This window comes from Mustelus asterias, chromosome 8 (assembly GCF_964213995.1).
Source record: "Mustelus asterias chromosome 8, sMusAst1.hap1.1, whole genome shotgun sequence".
In the NCBI taxonomy this organism is placed as follows: Eukaryota; Metazoa; Chordata; class Chondrichthyes; order Carcharhiniformes; family Triakidae; genus Mustelus; species Mustelus asterias.
In genome coordinates, this window is record NC_135808.1 from 90,478,710 (window position 1) to 90,495,459 (window position 16,750).

At 43.1% G+C, this 16,750-nt stretch overlaps 1 protein-coding gene across 3 annotated transcripts in view; it reads right to left on the bottom strand.

The window, feature by feature from the left end:
* Positions 1–215: 215 nt before the first annotated feature.
* podn (podocan) overlaps positions 216–16,750 on the bottom strand; it is a 49,139-nt gene continuing 32,604 nt past the window's right edge. For 2 of the 3 annotated variants that reach the window (XM_078218465.1, XM_078218466.1), the window contains exons 6-10: positions 15,322–15,478; positions 15,107–15,222; positions 11,022–11,679; positions 2,656–2,804; positions 216–942 (exon numbers count right to left, since the gene is read on the bottom strand). In XM_078218465.1, the coding sequence (XP_078074591.1) occupies positions 765–942; positions 2,656–2,804; positions 11,022–11,679; positions 15,107–15,222; positions 15,322–15,478 (1,258 nt within the window). In that variant the 3' untranslated portion in view covers positions 216–764. The remainder of the gene's footprint in view (positions 943–2,655; positions 2,805–11,021; positions 11,680–15,106; positions 15,223–15,321; positions 15,479–16,750) is intronic. The other variant, XM_078218467.1, reaches the window with a different exon arrangement.

Below are 16,750 nucleotides of genomic sequence, written 5' to 3' on the forward strand. Positions count from 1 at the left end.
TGTTACTCTTGTTACTGTTGGGGTTAGGGTTGGGGTGTTCCACCTGTTAGCATTGTTCTGTGGTACACTCCGTTTGGCTCTGCCTTCTTACAGGAGTATAAAGGTCACTGCTACTTCCTAGTAGCCCTTAGTCTGGGATAGTATTGTTAAGCAGTATACTCTATTCTTGTTGTGAATAAAAGCCTTTATTCCCGGGTACGTCCTAGCCTCCCGTGTGAATCAATCGCGCATCATTGTGGGCTAGACAAAACTAGATTGAAGGTACTTGAATGAGGAGTCATGAGAGGGACAAGACTGTAGTCACAAAGCAACCATCTAATTCCAATCTTTGGGAGAAAAAGCAAGTTTGAGAAAGGCTGGCAGTTAGAGATGGTGAAAATACTCAGGGTGAATTTCTTGACGAGGAGGGTGATATAGACATTTTTTAAAAGACTGTGGGCAGATACAGATAAGGTAAACAGGTCAATAATGTCAGCAAGCACGAGGTTCAAGAAGTCAAGTTGACTGATAAAGAACATGGATGAGTGGATATCAAGGAAGTAGATGGGCTGTATAGATAAGATGATTGAGTGTGGGAGAAGATGGAGGATAACATGGAGGTAAGGGCATTGTACGATTAGGACATTTTGTGGAATTTAGGGGAGTAGGAGCCAGTTGGAGGAGACAGAAATAGTTAATTTAGAAGACCTCTATTTTGTAAAACCAGCCAGCAAATAGTACATGGAAACCGCAAGACTCATTTCTTAGTTACTTTCCATGTGCAATTACTTATCATTCTGAGTAGCTTGTTTACTGTCATTCTCTAACTTGTACCCTGAGGTACCATCCTCCTTTTTGGATGTGAAGGAAGACTCAGAGTATGCTCCCATATCCAGCACTTGTAAGAACTTCAGCTTCTCAAATGCAGTTTCTTTTACTCTGCTTGTTGTGAGTCTGTTGTCTCTGTGAAATAAAAAGATTGGATACAGTGAATGTGATATAAGATTGAATTTGCATTTATACAGCATCTTTCATGACCTTTCAAAGTGAATCATAGCCAATGAATAATTTTGATGTGCACATCATATTGTGGGAAGATACATCAGCCAATTTGAACACTAAAAGTCTCACTAACAGAAATGAAATAAACAGATAATCAGTTTTATTAATGATAGTTGAGGAATATATATTGGCTACTTACTTCCCCGGCTTTTCTTCAATAAGGATATTTACATCTGCCTTCTTGGGGCCACAGTTTAACATCTCAAATAAAAATGGCAACTTTGACAGCGCAGCACTCCATAACTATTATAATGAAGTTTCATTTTGTGCACAGGTTTTTGATTGAAGAAGCTCCCTTCTTAATAATTAACTTTTTAAATGTCAACTTGTTTTCTTTGTACTTGAATCTTTTGCCATAATGAACTCTTGCTCAAACCAATATCATTTATACTTGTGCCAGCTGAGAAATATGTGTTCCACACTGTCATTCCAGTAACTGATGTATGTAGCACCTTCTCTAGATAGGATATGTGAAAAACACCTCTGTTTCCAAGTCTATTATTAGAATAGTTAACAGCCAATGTCAGAATTGACCTGTCATCATTTTCATTTACCCTGGTGTGATTTCACAAATTGTTTCTTTCTTGTCAGTTTTTCTCCAACAATTTTCCGTTCTTCAAAAGCCTTGCCTAGTTTCACAGGGACTGCTGCCCTTGTGTCAATGCCCCTGAGCTATTTGATGTGGGCCACATCATCAAAGATAAATTCTGTCCTTTTCCAAAATGCACATAATTGCACTTCCAGAAAGAATTGGTATTGGACAGGAACAGGAATACTTTTGCTCTCTGCCCCAGGAGCACAGAGATGAATTCTAGTCTTACCTAGTGAACAGGAACAGGAATGATATTCTTCTCTCTGCCCAGAGCATTGAGTCCAATTGTAGTTTCGCTCATCACTTCTCTGACCTTTTTCCATTCCCGGCACCATCCATCCTTTCTGACTGGGATTGTCAATTACCTGCAACATTGAACTTAGTGTTCCAGGTCTATAGCTGCTTGTAACTGGATTCACGCTGCCTAATTATAACTTTTATATCCTAGTAATGGAATTGAAACCAGTACATATGTGATTAAGAAATGGAAAATCACTGTTTAAATTCATTATCACCTTAAACCAGGACAAAATGGTTGGCATGCTCAATTCCCCATCTCTCCTTTCCAATTCTCTCACTTTCTTACAGTCATTTATCATGTTGACTTCTCTTACTCATCTGAAACTCCAACTGTGTTGCGCCATGAGTCCTTTTTCCCTGCTGTTTTGTATTTATGATTCAGGATTGAAAGACATTTTCTGGTGTCACAAAAATTGATCTGTTTGAGAGGTAAATCCATCCAAAAGACCCTTGTACATCAAGAAGAGCTGATTGTCACAAAACTGTGGAGCTTCCAGTTTTCCTCAGTACTGTCTCTCCAAACTCAACTTATTCAGGATGGTCCAAGGGCCAAAGGATTTAGTATCACAGCTAGTGTACTGGGCAGTCAGAGAGCCTCAGGTATAATTACAGAAGGCAGGCTTCCTCTTCATGAGCACTTTCTCCGTATTGAAGTGAGGAGCATTCTTTCCCTCTTTGACAATAAACACCTACAATGGTGTTGATAATTAAATTCACCTTACCTAAGATAAATTCCTTTGATGTTTGGTATGGATTCAAAAGCATCCTCTGGGATGACAGAAATCTGATTGTTCTGGAGGTAAATATATTCAAGAGACTCTGGCAGATCGGATGGAACATAGGAGAGCTGATTACCTGACAGATCCAAAAGCTGAACACAGAAAACAACAAATTAAAACTGACACTCTTATCCGTTGTACAGAAAGGAGCTGTATTATTTTCATTACACAAACAACAGTGCGAATGATTTTAATGCCCCCAAGCAGATATCGTAACCTTGTAGGCAATTTGTGTTTAGCTGAACAAATTGAAAATATTGTCGGGTATAAATGGCCCTAAGGGGTCTAAAGAAATATGGTTATAAAAACATAAATCCTCTCATTCTTTTCACTCTATGCATCAATTCCTTCTCTCTTCTAAAACTTTTCCTAATGCCACTTAATTTCATTTATGTTGCTATTTCAATGATCTTCCATAGTATTCAACAAATCTATTAATAATGGAGTGAAAACTGCCACTTGAAATTCTCCTTACTCCCAACTGATTAATTTTTCAGTAGTATTGTCTGATATGTGAAACCATCAACACAGCTCAGAGAGCGTGCAGAAACTCACATTACTTTTCAACATTTGAGACAATTGGCTAGAAACATGATGCTTTTTTGGGTGCTAAATGGACAGCTAAGCCTCTGCTGTGCTGGGCAGGAATACAATGTTCACCAAGCTGTTATAGACTACAGGTATTCATGCCTATGTCTGCATATACAAATAATAGGCCTTGTTTGAGGTCCCCTTTGCAAAATTGGGTCAGTCTAAACGCAGCCAGCTTCTCCTTAATCACATTGCAATAAAAACAAAATCTCTGACACACAGCCTCGGCACCCATTCAACTACCCGATCAATCCAACAATTGCACTTTCCACATTTTGCCCAACAAACACAGCAAGGCCTCATGAAGATCCCAGCTTCAGGCAAACTGTTCCCCATTACTTCACAGCTTGCTTCATTCAGCTGAGGGCCGGTGTGCTGAAATCTGACATTAAAAACTGCATGTGTAGCAGGGAGGAAGCATGTGTGTTCATTTATATATCCAACTTTACCTCTGCCTCCTGATCCCTTTCCCAAACATGCCCATATTGTTGCATTTTTATAATGCTATAAAAGCGCCAATCACTCATATGGGATTTGGTAAAGACTTTGTTGGTTCATTTATTGAAACGAGGCACATGGAAACAGTTATCAGGTATAAAGCTTGAAGACATCAGCAGCAAGGCTGTGTGTGTGTGCTCTGCTTAAAAGCAAAAGTGAAACTAAACTGGATTGCATGACACACCTCCTTTTTAGTCAGGTCATGCTGCAATCCCTTAAAGACATTTACAACACACATCAGGCATCACTGTTCGAGTCTCATCCTCTTCCATCTCTCCATGCTTTCCTTATCAACCCCTTTGCTCCATCTTTTGTTTTTAAAATGGTAGTGACAAGTTTAATTCAAAGGACAAAAGAGAAACTTGCACTTATCTTGCGCCTTATTACAACACATAAAAGTGATAGAAAAACTAGCAAGCCTGAACATTAGTCAGATAAAGTTGCTCGAAAAAGTAGCAAGCCTGAGGATTGGGAGCAGTTCAGAATTCAGCAAAGGAGGACCAAGAGATTGATTAAAAACATTTTAGAGAACCCCCCCCCCCTCCCTTCACCAAGGGCATGGTGACCCCCACTGACAAGGGGAGCACCATCATCTCCTCCGGAAATATTTACAGAAGGGCCTCCCTCCCCCTCCATTAAAATAACGGGTCACCTCACCCCCCACACACACATCACACAGGCTTGAGGGTGTGTCCCCCCCCGCCTCAGGTGCCCCTCAGCCAACACCCCCTCAGATATCCCCTCAGCACAGCCCCCCCCCACCCCTCAGACATCCCCTTAGCCCCCTCCCTGTGCTGCCCCCCCTCCCTCAGCACCCTCCCTTGAGGCCACCCTCTTGACTGTGTCAACAATGCGCTGCCCCTTGCACCCTGGCACTGACACCTTGGTCTGTCGTGTTGGACCCGATTTGGGGGGGGGGGGAGAGTCAAGGAGGTAAGAGCAGTGCCAATGTGCCCTCTACTACTGCCAGGCTGCAGGGGGAGGGTCCCCCAAGGGTCCTGGGAGTTGGGTGGGTTCAGGTTTGGGGCAAGGAATTGACCTCAACATTCTGCGCCGGGCCGGGGGGGGGGGGGGGGGGGGGGGGGGGATGGAGGCGGGGGGGGGGTCTAGTGGCTATATTGCCCTTTCTAGCCCTGTGAAAACTGAACATCACTCTTGGCATGCAGGTTTCAGATATCTCACTGACCTACATTCTGATCTGTGGACTGTGAAAACTTTGAAGCGGGCTGGTCACTTTAACCTTTGTGCCCCCTGGATACCTGGCAGGCTTCCAAATCATGGCAGCACTCCATTCTGTAGAACGGATTCCCCTTTCTCTGAAAAGCTGCAGATGTGAGAAGATCCTTTTCAGGCCCTCTGATTGACAGCGGTCAATCACTTTCACTAGGGGGGTAATTCCCTTCTCCACAGCTGCTCACAGAGTCCCATTCTTTTAACACAGCATTTATTTCACAGAAGGCTCAGAACCTTTAAAATACCTTCAACCCTTGAAAAGCCTTGTTTTCATTCAATATCAGTCCAATCCTTTTAACTCTCCTTTGATTGACAGCTTAATGGTTTTTAGACAGCATGCAGCCAAGTTTGTTAATCTTTCCCTTCACGGTTAAATGCATCTCAAGTACCCCCCATCATTCCTAACACAAAAGAGGAACTGAAAAGCACTTAACTACTTTGTAGTTGCCTGAACCCACAACCCATAAATTAATTAAGAAACATTATGGACAGAGTTCACAGATTTAATATTATTACATTTCTTTGGAGGAAATTGTCTGCAATAATATTGTTCATTTGCAATTTTCATTTGCTTGGTTTTGAAAATATATAAAAGTTTAATAAGGTTTTTCTTCAAATTTCTTCTTGCCTTAACTGGAAGTGTTTGCTACAATGTCTTGAACACCAGCAGCCTTCCACTGACATATCAAACTGTGATTGGACTATTTTAATATTATAGATAATATAAAAACTAGATGGGAGTCAGAAGAAAAGCTCATGAGAAATTGAAGCAGGAACAGACCATTCACACCCTTGAGCCTGATCATCTTTAAAAAGATCACGGCTGATTGTCAACATTGGCTCCACTTTCCTGTCCGATGCCCATAACGATTGAATCCAGAAATCTATCCACCTCAGTAAAAATATACTCAATGACTGAGGGTGGTTGGGGAGGGGATTTTCTGCCTCTGTATTCACCATCCTGTTAGAAATGGTGGGAAGGTTCCCTATTCCCAATCAGAGGGACCACAGCCACAGAGTAGCCAGCAGCCCCATTGTGGGATGTGGCTAATGCTGAGCAGAAAGGATATTTTGAAAGTGCCTCAACATGGAGGTGCTCTGAATGCCTTCTGCTAATCTCAGAATGAAGAGAGCCAAAGCTGCTGGGGCCATTGGTGTGGCTGCAGCCTTTCACCTCGGGGGCGAGGGAGGGAGGGAGGGCGGAGGGAGGGAGGCATAAAATAGGATTGTTCATGTGGTTGGGAGGGATATTTGAGCAAGGATGGAGAACTGGTTAAGGAACTGAAAATAGGGATAAATGGATCATTTTCAGGTTGGCAGCCTCTTACTATTGAGGAGCCGCACAGTCAACCCTTTGGCCTCAGTTAGTTATAATGTATTTTTAGTGAATTAGATGAAGGGACCAAGTGAATAGAATAGAATAGAATTGGGACATAGAGCTCCGCTTAGATGAGTCTTTGACCTTCCCTTATGAGGTCCCCTCGAAGGAGCTGCTGGGTTCTACCCTGTGGGGGCAGCCCAAGAGCAGGAAACTTCCAACGCACTGGTGACTAAATGGTCAGGAAGCCATTGTGGAGCAATTCTGACATGTTTTCTCCCCAGTTTCACGGCCCTTCCACCTCCAAACCAATCTCCATGGCGCAAGGAAAATTTAATCCTTTGTGTCCTCATCATAGCTTACTTTCCTGCGTAACTTTATATTGTCAGCAAACGTTGATACGTTTGGTGGCAAAGTGGTTAGCATTGCTGTCTCACAGTGCCAGGAACCAGGATTCAAATCTGGCCTCGGGTCACTGTCTGTGTGGAGTTTGCATGTTCTCCCCATGTCTGTGTGGGTTTCCTCCGGGTGCTTCAGTTTCCCTCCACAATCCAAAGATGTGCAGGTTAGGTTGATTGGCCATGCTGCATTGCCCCTTAGTGTCAGGGGGACTAACTTGGAAAATATGTGGGATTACAGGGATAGGATCAGGGTGGGATTGTTGTCAGTGCAGGCTCGATGGGCCAAATGGCCTCCTTCTGCACTGCAGGGATTCTATTCTATTCTATTCTGTTCTATCCACTTGGTCCCTTCAACTAATTCACTAACTGAGGCCAAAGGACTGACTGTGCAGCCTGCCAACCTGAAAATGATCCATTTATCCCTATTTTCAGTTCCTTAAACAATTCTCTATCCTTGCTCAAATATCCCTCCCAACCACATGAATAATCCCATTTTATGCCTTCCTCCCCCACCCCTCCCTTCCCTTCTTGCCCCAAACCTTTTGGGGGTGATTCTCCCAGCCCGCTGCGCTAGTCTGGAGGCCATTTAGCCGGAGTCATCAGCTCTGCAGCGGAAATCGGTGAAGAGCTGATTTAAATATTATAATCTCCATTTTAATATCATTAGCGGGCCCGGGACTGAAATCTCTGGGTCCACTAGCCTCCCCCCCCACCCCTCCTCTTCCCCCCAACCAGGAGTGATACACTCCAGTGAGGTTTACAACAGCTCTCCACTAATGGGGAGCTGGCGGCTCGACCCTGCTGGAGTGAAGGGAGGCAATGGAGGCCCTCCAGGTGGTCACGAGGCTGGCTAGCTCAATCGCTGGCCAGTGATCGGGAGGCCGGCAGTGTGGGGCTACTGCGCATTCGCCGATGTCCACTCTGACAGATCGGCACATGCGCAGTGGCCCGCTCAGTGCTATCCTGCCGGCCTCTCTAGCGGGAATAGGCCTCATCCTAGATTTTCAGCGTGAATCTCCCTGAGGCATTCTACTGTGAGAAGTTTAACAACACCAGGTTAACTCCCTGAGGCATTCTACTGTGCACAGAGTATGGGAGATTCATTTTGAAAATCCCACTAAAAAAAAACAGCAGGAGTTACTCCAATTTTTAAGCAAATTTGGCACTTAGAATATTTCTGGGAGAATCGCGGCCTTCATGTGGCATCTAATCAAATGCTTTTAAAAAATCCAAATATACTGCATCCACTGTATCTTAATTCCCTGTTACCATTCCTTAATAATCAGTTCCATGAGTTAGAATCCATAGAATCCCTACAATGCTGAAGCAGGTTGTTCGGCTTATCGAGTCTGCACTTACTCTCTGAAAGAACATCTCACCCAGACCCTCCCCCTGCCCTTTGACAGTAAGAGTTTTAACAACACCAGGTTTGACAGTAACCATGCATATTTGCCATGGTTAATCCACGTAACCTACACATATGGTGACGGTAAAGGGCACTTTAGCATGACCAATCCTCCTAACCTGCACATGGGAGGACCCTAGGAGGATAGTGGAGCACCCGGACGAAACCCACGCAGACATGGGGTGAAGGTGCAAACTCCACACAGCCAATGACCCGAGGCCGGAATTGAACCCGGGTTCGTGGCGCCATGAGGCAGCAGTGCTAATCAGTATGCCACCGTGCCTCCTGATGGCAGTCTAACTGACTGGTGGCCCCCTGTTTTCTTTCTCCTTAAATAAACAATGTTAAATTTGCTCCTTTCCAATAAACAGGAACCATTCCAAATCTGAGAAATTTTAGAAAATCAGAAGCAGCAAATCCACTAATCCTGTACTCATCTTTTTTAAAAGAACAATAGTGTAGGTTGTCAGGCCCAGGGAATCTGTCAGCTTTCTGTCCTTCTAATTTCTCCAGTGCTTTTTCTTCAGTGCTATTAACTACTTTACTAACTTTCTCGCTTTCGGGAAACCCTTGATTCCCCACTAATTAGAATAGAATAGAATAGAATCCTTACAGGGCAGAAAGAGGCCATTCAGCCCATCGAGTCTGCACTGTCTCTCCGACAGGGCATCTTACTCAGGCCCTCTCACTGTAACCCCACTAATCCCTTTAACCTACACATCAAATAGATTTTGGGTATTTTGTATGTGTTTTCTAATGTGAAGACAGATATAAAGGCCGCGATTCTCCCATTCCAACTTGCTAATATTTTGGCGGGTCAAGCGTGTGTGCCGATTTGCGGGATTTGCCCACGCGTTCCTGGTGCGCGCACATTTCCCAGCGACGGATGTCCGGCGTGATCAGAAACACACTGGAAACTGGCAGGACCAGCAGGTAAGCAATTTTAACATTATTTTAATGTTATTTGAATGTGATTATCGGGCCTGGGACTGAATTCTCCGGGCCCGATAGCATCTCCCACTCCGCCCGTACAATTTCACTCCAGCAGGGTTTAGAGTAGCTCCCTACTTTCGGGGAGCTAGCGGGAGACCCCGCTGGAGTGAAGGGACGGCAATCGGGGTCCCCAGGTGTCGGGCAGCGGGGGGGCGGTGGTGTCCCTTGGGCAAGGGCATCCTGGCAGTACCAGCCTGTTCCTCTTGGCATTGCCCAAGGGGCAAAGTGCCCAAGCTCAGGACACCTTGGCACTGCCCACTGGGCATCAGGCATGAGTGCCAAGGAGGTGGGGCCTAGGGTCAGTGCCAAGAGGGCAGGGCGTGGCAGGCGGGGCTTTGGGCGATTGGTGTGGGTGGGGAGGGGGTCCCGCTACCACTCTGCATGGGGATTGGTTGGGACTGGAGGGAGGCCAGCAATCAGGGTGGGCTAGGTGGGGGGTGTGCCATGGGGGGTGTGCCTCCCATGAGGGGGGTGGGGGGAGGAGGGTCTGCCGGGGCATGGGGGAGCTGCCTCCTGGGGGAATCTGCATCCCGTAGAAGTGGTCTGCTGGGTTGGGTGGGATCATCACTGCTGGGGTGGGAGGGTGCTGGAGATCAGGGCAATTGAGCTGGCCAGCAAACTGCAGGCTGACAGTTCAGGGCCACTGTGCAAACGCAGAGATCCAGAATTGTTAGAGTCTGGTGTGAATAGGCCCCGCCCCTTGAGCTTTTAATTATATTCACGATTGTGACCTCTGTATTGCACAGAGTGTGGGAAATTCGAGTCTGAACTCCTACTGAAAAAATAATCATGATTTACATCAGTTTTCCCACGAATTCAGCACTTCGAACTTTTTTGGGAGAATCACCCCCGAAGTATCAGATTTCTGTCTCCGACATTTCCTATTCTCCATTATAATTTCTCCTTTCTCAACTTCTAAAGATCCATGTTTACTTTTGCTACTCTCTTCCTTTTCACATATTTGTAGAAGCTGTTTTTACATTGCTGCCTTGTTTACTCTCATATTCTATTTCCTTCTGCCTTCTCAATATTTTGTTGATATCTGAAACTCACCCCTAATTTTATTGATTTTCTTGGCAATATTCTAAACTTCCTTTAATCCAACTCTATCCTTAACTTCATTACTGAACCATGGATGAATATTTTTTTCCCATGGAATTAATCTCTCGATGGAATAGCGATTAATTGAGAATAATGAAATGGTTCCTGAAAATGTTCACCACGTCCTTGTAAGTTTGCAGGTTGGAGTTTCTATCAGTACTTAAGAACGATAATTTAATTTCAAGAGCCCAAGGATTATGGATTAGGTAAAGGTAGGCTTGACATGGCCTCTGCTATTTCCAGAGATAAGTACTTAATTCAGAACAAGCAGATCCTGCTTCATGGCACGTTATCCAAAAGACGCCCTGGTTAGGTGCATTGGCCATGCTAAATTCTCTCTCAGTGTATCCAAATAGGCGCCAGAGTGTGGTGACTGAGGGATTTTCACAGTAACTTCATTGTATTGTTAATGTAAGCCTACTTGTGACACGAATAAATAAGCTTAAGCTTTAAGTCCTCGATGCCAACGGGCAAACATGGTGAAAAATAGTCTCTGCTCCTGACTTATCTCAAAACTGCATGCATCAACTAAAGAAGGAATCCATTTGGTTAATAATGCTCCTTATATATGAATGGGCAGCCAACACTCATTCTCTGGACTCATACAAGAAGAATGGGTCAGGTAACACAAACATCAAGATGAGCAAGCACTTCTGGGAAAGAAGATAAAGAAAGACAATTGCAAGGAGTTATGAATAGAAAAATGTTATTCTTGCAATTTCCCCAGTGATTTGTTCTGATAGTGCAGTGGATATTAATAATCTCTTACCTGTAGATTAGCCAACTGTTTCCACGCCCCTGGATAGACAGAGTTCAGTTTAAGTTTGTTATTGCTCAAGAAGAGTTCCTTCAGTTTTGTCATTCCTGAGAGTGAGCCATCAGGAATTGAATTTATTTCATTTTCCTTGAGCCGTAGGACATGCAAGTTCTTTGGCAGACCACTGGGCACTACATTTAGATTATTTCCAGAGAAATCCAACGATTCAAGCAGCCTCATTTTCCGGAATGCATCTGGGTGGATTTTGGGACTCGTTAGTTTATTGTAACTCAGATTAAGCTCTGTCAAAAAGTATGTGTGAGCAAAATCATTTCTGGAAATTTCTGAGATCTGATTATGGAGAAGCATTAATGTCTTCACCCGTCGTGGCAAACCACTTGGGATTCTTTCGAGCATATTATTGTAGAGGTGGAAGGTATGGAGTTTTTTCAGCCCCTTGAAAGCAAATGGATTAATTTCTTTTGCCTTTATCTTGTTGTTATGAAGTAAGAGATATTCAAGGTTTTTTATCTGCGTCAGCCAGTTACTAGGTATCGATTTGATAGCATTTTTCTCCAAGTGTAAGAGAATAATATTCCGAGGTAACCCCTTTGGTATTTGAGTCAGATTGTTACTTGACAGGTCCAGGTATTCTAAGCTTGATAGTTTCCTTAATTCAAAAAGAACAAAAGTTATGGACAATTCAGAATTAATTTACATTTTTCTAAATATGTTATGGCAGTCTTACCATTAGTGTAATGCCTACACACAACAGAATGACTTAAAGTTCAACTTAATTGTAAAACGGAAAGTTATTTAACACTGTACACTACCCTCTTTAGATGAGTCACACCCATTCTTGAATGGCCTAGAATATGGAACCTCATGAAATACAGAGGGTGGGATTTTCTGGCTACACTCGCCCCGAAACAGGAAAATCCCGCCTGAGGTCAATGGACCTTTCCATGGTCCGCCCCTCATCCGCTACGATTCCTGTGGGAGGCAGAATGGGAAAATTTGCCCCAGAGTTTTACTTTGGATGAACTGAGATAGTTTGAGATGACTTCTGATTTAAGAATGTTCTATAGTGAGGAACAGGTAGCCTCGTGGTAATGGTACTGGACTATTAATTCAGAGATCTAGGGCGGGACTTACGGCCTTGCTTGAACCGAAAATCCCGCCCAAGGTCAACGGACCTTTCCATTGTCCACCACTCGACCACTCCGTGGCAGTAGAATTCCAGCCTACTGCCAGTATTCTAACTCACCCTACACCCTACACCCTAACTATGACTAACTATGACTGTAACACTACTCCCTTTCCTTCTCTATGAACCTTATGCTTTGTCTGTATAGTGCACAAGAAGCAATATTTTTCACTGTATATGACAATAATAAATCAAATCAAATCAAATCACATCAAATCTAGTTCACTTGCTGGTCTAGCTCGTGATGTGGCAATGCCTTAATTTTAAAATGATCAAATCCCTCCATAGCCTCACCAATCCCCAGCATTTCTGAAACTTCCTCCAGTCCAAAACCTCTGCGCTTCTCCAATTATGATTTTCATTGCTTTACCGTCAATATTGGTTTAGGCACTAAGCTGCAGAATTGCTTCCGTAAACCTCTCTACTTCTTTCATTCTTTATGATGCCCCTTTGAATCGAGCTCTTTGACCAAACTTTCAGTCACCTGGCTTAAAATCTTCTTATGTGGTTCAGTGTCAGATTTTGTTTGATAGTGATTCGGTGTAGCTCCTTGGGATGTTTTACTGGGTTAAAGATGCTATATAAATGCAATTTGCTGTTAGGAGTTCAAATTCCACCATAACAAGTTGTGAATTGTCTTCAAGAAATCTAATAGATTTTGGCTGACACCAGGAAAAGTGATCACATAAGCTGTCCAAAAACACATTTACCAAAAGAACAGCTGCTGCACAGCCTTCCCTCTCTGGGGCCTGGGTTGAGATCAATATCTCTTTACCTTTTCTGTGAAATAATATGGCCATTCTCAACTTTGTTTAGTAACTGAATGAATCTAGAATATCAAACAATAATCTCGTTCAGAAGTTCCATAAAATTAGGTGGTATGTAATAAACGGTATATTCCACTCTCATAGAAATCATAGAAACCCTACAGTGCAGAAGGAGGCCATTCGGCCCATCGAGTCTGCACCGACCACAATCCCACCCAGGCCCTACCCCCACATATTTACCCGCTAATCCCTCTAACCTACGCATCCCAGGACTCTAAGGGGCAATTTTTTTTTTTTGACCTGGCCAATCAACCTAACCTGCACATCTTTGGACTGTGGGAGGAAACCGGAGCAAGAACAAAGAACAAAGAACAATACAGCACAGGAACAGGCCCTTCGGCCCTCCAAGCCCGCGCCGCTCCCCGGTCCAGGATTGAATCCTGAATCCAGGATCCCCGCCCAATTTTCCAGCCTATCTACGTACTCATATCCTATCCACCGAGCTGTCCCTCATAGCTACGATGCTTTGTTCATCACAACCTATTAACTCACCCCCACCCCCCATTCCAGACCATGTGATCTCCAGGGAGAGGCGAAAACCCAGAGTGAAAACCCCAGGGCCAATATGGGGAAAAAAAATCTGGGAAATTCCTCTCCGACCCCCTAAGGCGATCGAAACGAGTCCAGGAGATCACACTGACCCGGAGGAAACCCACGCAGACACGAGGAGAATGTGCAAACTCTACACAGACAGTGACCCGAGCCGGGAATCGAACCCGGGACCCTGGAGCTGTGAAGCAGCAGTGCTAACCACTGTGCTACCGTGCCGCCCTTCATGCTCAGGGAGGCATTGTACATTTGCAGTGAAGGCATTGATTGGGGCAGAGTAATGCTTTGATTTAAGGCTGGTCATGTCTGACCTGGATTTGTGAGAGTTGAAAGTGAAAGACTGCAAAGAAATATAAACATCAGCATAAAAAATGAACAGAAAATCCTTTGTGGAGGATGCACGGTGGGTTATTACAATTGTAAGGTTTATAAAGTTGTTACTTTTTGGAACTGTGCCTAAAGATAAACCAGGGTGGGGGTGGGGGGTGGGTGGGGGGTTCATGTGATCTGTTCTGAATTCTGCTTGACAACAGGCTTGGGGTGGCTAAAGATCAAAAGGAGGCCCAGGTTGTGTTACTGGCGTGATGGTATAAGGTGTTCGTTATTGGAGGAAATGGCAGCAGTCTCTGAGTTTGATTGAATCTCCCAAGGTCTTGGAAAGGTGTTGTAAGTATTAGGTTGTAAACATTTGCATTGTAAACTGTCCATTTACTATGAAAGAGAGTTGGGACCATGAATTGCTAATCAGTATTTCTACCTGGATGCAAGGCTAATGTGTTTCATGTTGCCATGGAAATGACCACAGAGGGAGCCATTTGTGAGATCAGGTTACAGGCTTCCCTACAAATCAATGAATACTGCACATGGACATAAGTTTTGTGTGGTCAGCAGAGTGAAGAGGCTGCTTCGCTTTGTGAACTACCACAGTCTGATATGGGAGGAAGAAGATGTCTTGATGAAGAGGTGCATTTTCCACCACCATCTAAGGATTCCAATGAGATTCATCCTGTTATGGCCAGAGGGGGGGAATCATTGGGACAGGCTTTTCTGCTGATGATCAATTTAGAAAACTCACCCAAAACTAGTGGAAATGCCTGGAAGCTGTCACTCAAAGTTAGTACATAGCGAAATGGAAAATGTGAACCCAATGGAAGCTGGGAGTAATGCTGGACTGTTTGCGATATGGACTGTAATTCTTTGGAAAGAGAGGTGTGTTAACCAAAAAGTGGAACGTAATTTTCTTTAGTTTAAAATACAAGCTACCTACAAAAATAGTGTTAAGTTAATGATGTTTTAGCTACTTGCTACAATAAAAATCTCAAAATGTGAAATCTTGCCATATCATCCTTTCTAGCTATTAAATGGAAATTTGAATTTCTTTTTAAACTCTATAGGTGTCAGTGATTGTAACCTCGTTTGAATATTTTGAAAGATATAAAGATACAAATTTCCAACTAAAATGCTTTTATTCTGCTCTATAAGGTCTCAACATCTTTATCATGTAAGGTCCTTACCAAAATGTTTCATTATCTATTCCATCATTGGTTATGTAATTGTTGTGAAGATACAGTTCTCGAAGATTAGAAAGATTATCGAAAGCTCCTTTAGGAATCTTTTCAAGTTTGTTGTTCTGCCAACATTTGAATATAAAAAGAGTGCAATGAGGTAAAGTTATTACTTTGAGCTTGAAATAAAAACTACTGTTTCTTTTTGAAAGATTTTCACATACTTTTAAATGCAACCTGAACAATTCCTTCGGCAAATTCTTGGGAACGTACTTCAAGAAATTACTTGACATGATTAATATTCCAACGCCATCAGATCCATTAAACATGTGATCGGGTAATCCTGCATCCGTAAGCTTGTTGTTATGGAGATAAATAGACCTATTAACATAGTGAAAAAATAATTACCAATAATTAACATTATTGAATGCTGTCAACAGTTGTAAAATCCAATGGTCATGGGAACCCTCAAAAAGGATAAGTGCTAAGATTAATACTTGAGGTTCTCAAATATACTTAAATAGGAAGTCCAGTTTGTAATGGATCCACTATTTTCCCATACCAGATGTAGTGATTTTTCTTTCATACGTTTGTATATTCTAGTTACATTAACATCAGAAGGCTGATTTAATTGCTGCAGGTATTTGGTTCTTCGATGAAAACAATATATCAATTTTAAAAGTCTCCTAAAATTCCATGAATGGATGTAGAGGCAACTAAGAAGAAATAACTTGCATTTATGAGGCACATCTCCTGGACGTTCCAAAGTGCTTCATTGCCAGTCAAGCGTTTTTGAGGTCTTGCTTTGGAGACTAGCATGGCAGCTAATCATATTTTACTGTTGAAGTAGTTGTAATGTTAATTAGTTTACTGACCTTGGGTCTAATATTCTTTGCTTTTATTTTTTTTCCAATTTACATCCTCCTCTCCTGAAGGCACTGACTAATAGCTCCATGGGTTTCATCCATCCTCTAACTGATGATTATCCTACACAAGCCTGAAGAATGAGTATTGACAGGTTAATTGACTGTGAGGTCATGAGAACAATGTTGGATCCTGTCCTCACTGAACATCCACACATTTACACTTTCTAGGTGTCACTGAATAGTGGTTCAGGATGGGATCAGGAGGTACTGCGCCAATTGCAATGATTCTCTCTTACCCAAGCTGAGATTAGTTACTCAACTCAGGCCAGAGATCAATGTTGGGGAATTCTGTCAAATGAATATGTCTAAGGCTTGCATCTTTGTTTAATTCCCCAGTGCTTGGGAGCCTATATTTCCCCATTGCTTTCTCCATGGCAACACCTGAGCCAATCAGAGTCAACTTGCCAACCAATCACCACCCTTTTCTCCTATAGTATAAAATTGTCGTGATCATTTGAAATTTGGCATTCTTTTGTACAACCTGATCAGTGCAGGACAAAAAGATTCGGCAACATGTCTCTCTTCTTGGAAACATTAAAATAATGCCCAAAATTGAGAAAGCTAATGGTATTTATGAATGACTTGGCATCTGAAAGTCTTTGTATCTTGGAGGCAATAAAAGGGGCAAGTTCTTTGTATACCATATATTGAAGTGGTGTCTGCAAAGCCCCAGATGTAATTTCAGCCTTTTGGCTAAGTTCCCCAAAGTGGCTGAGTGGGGAATGCA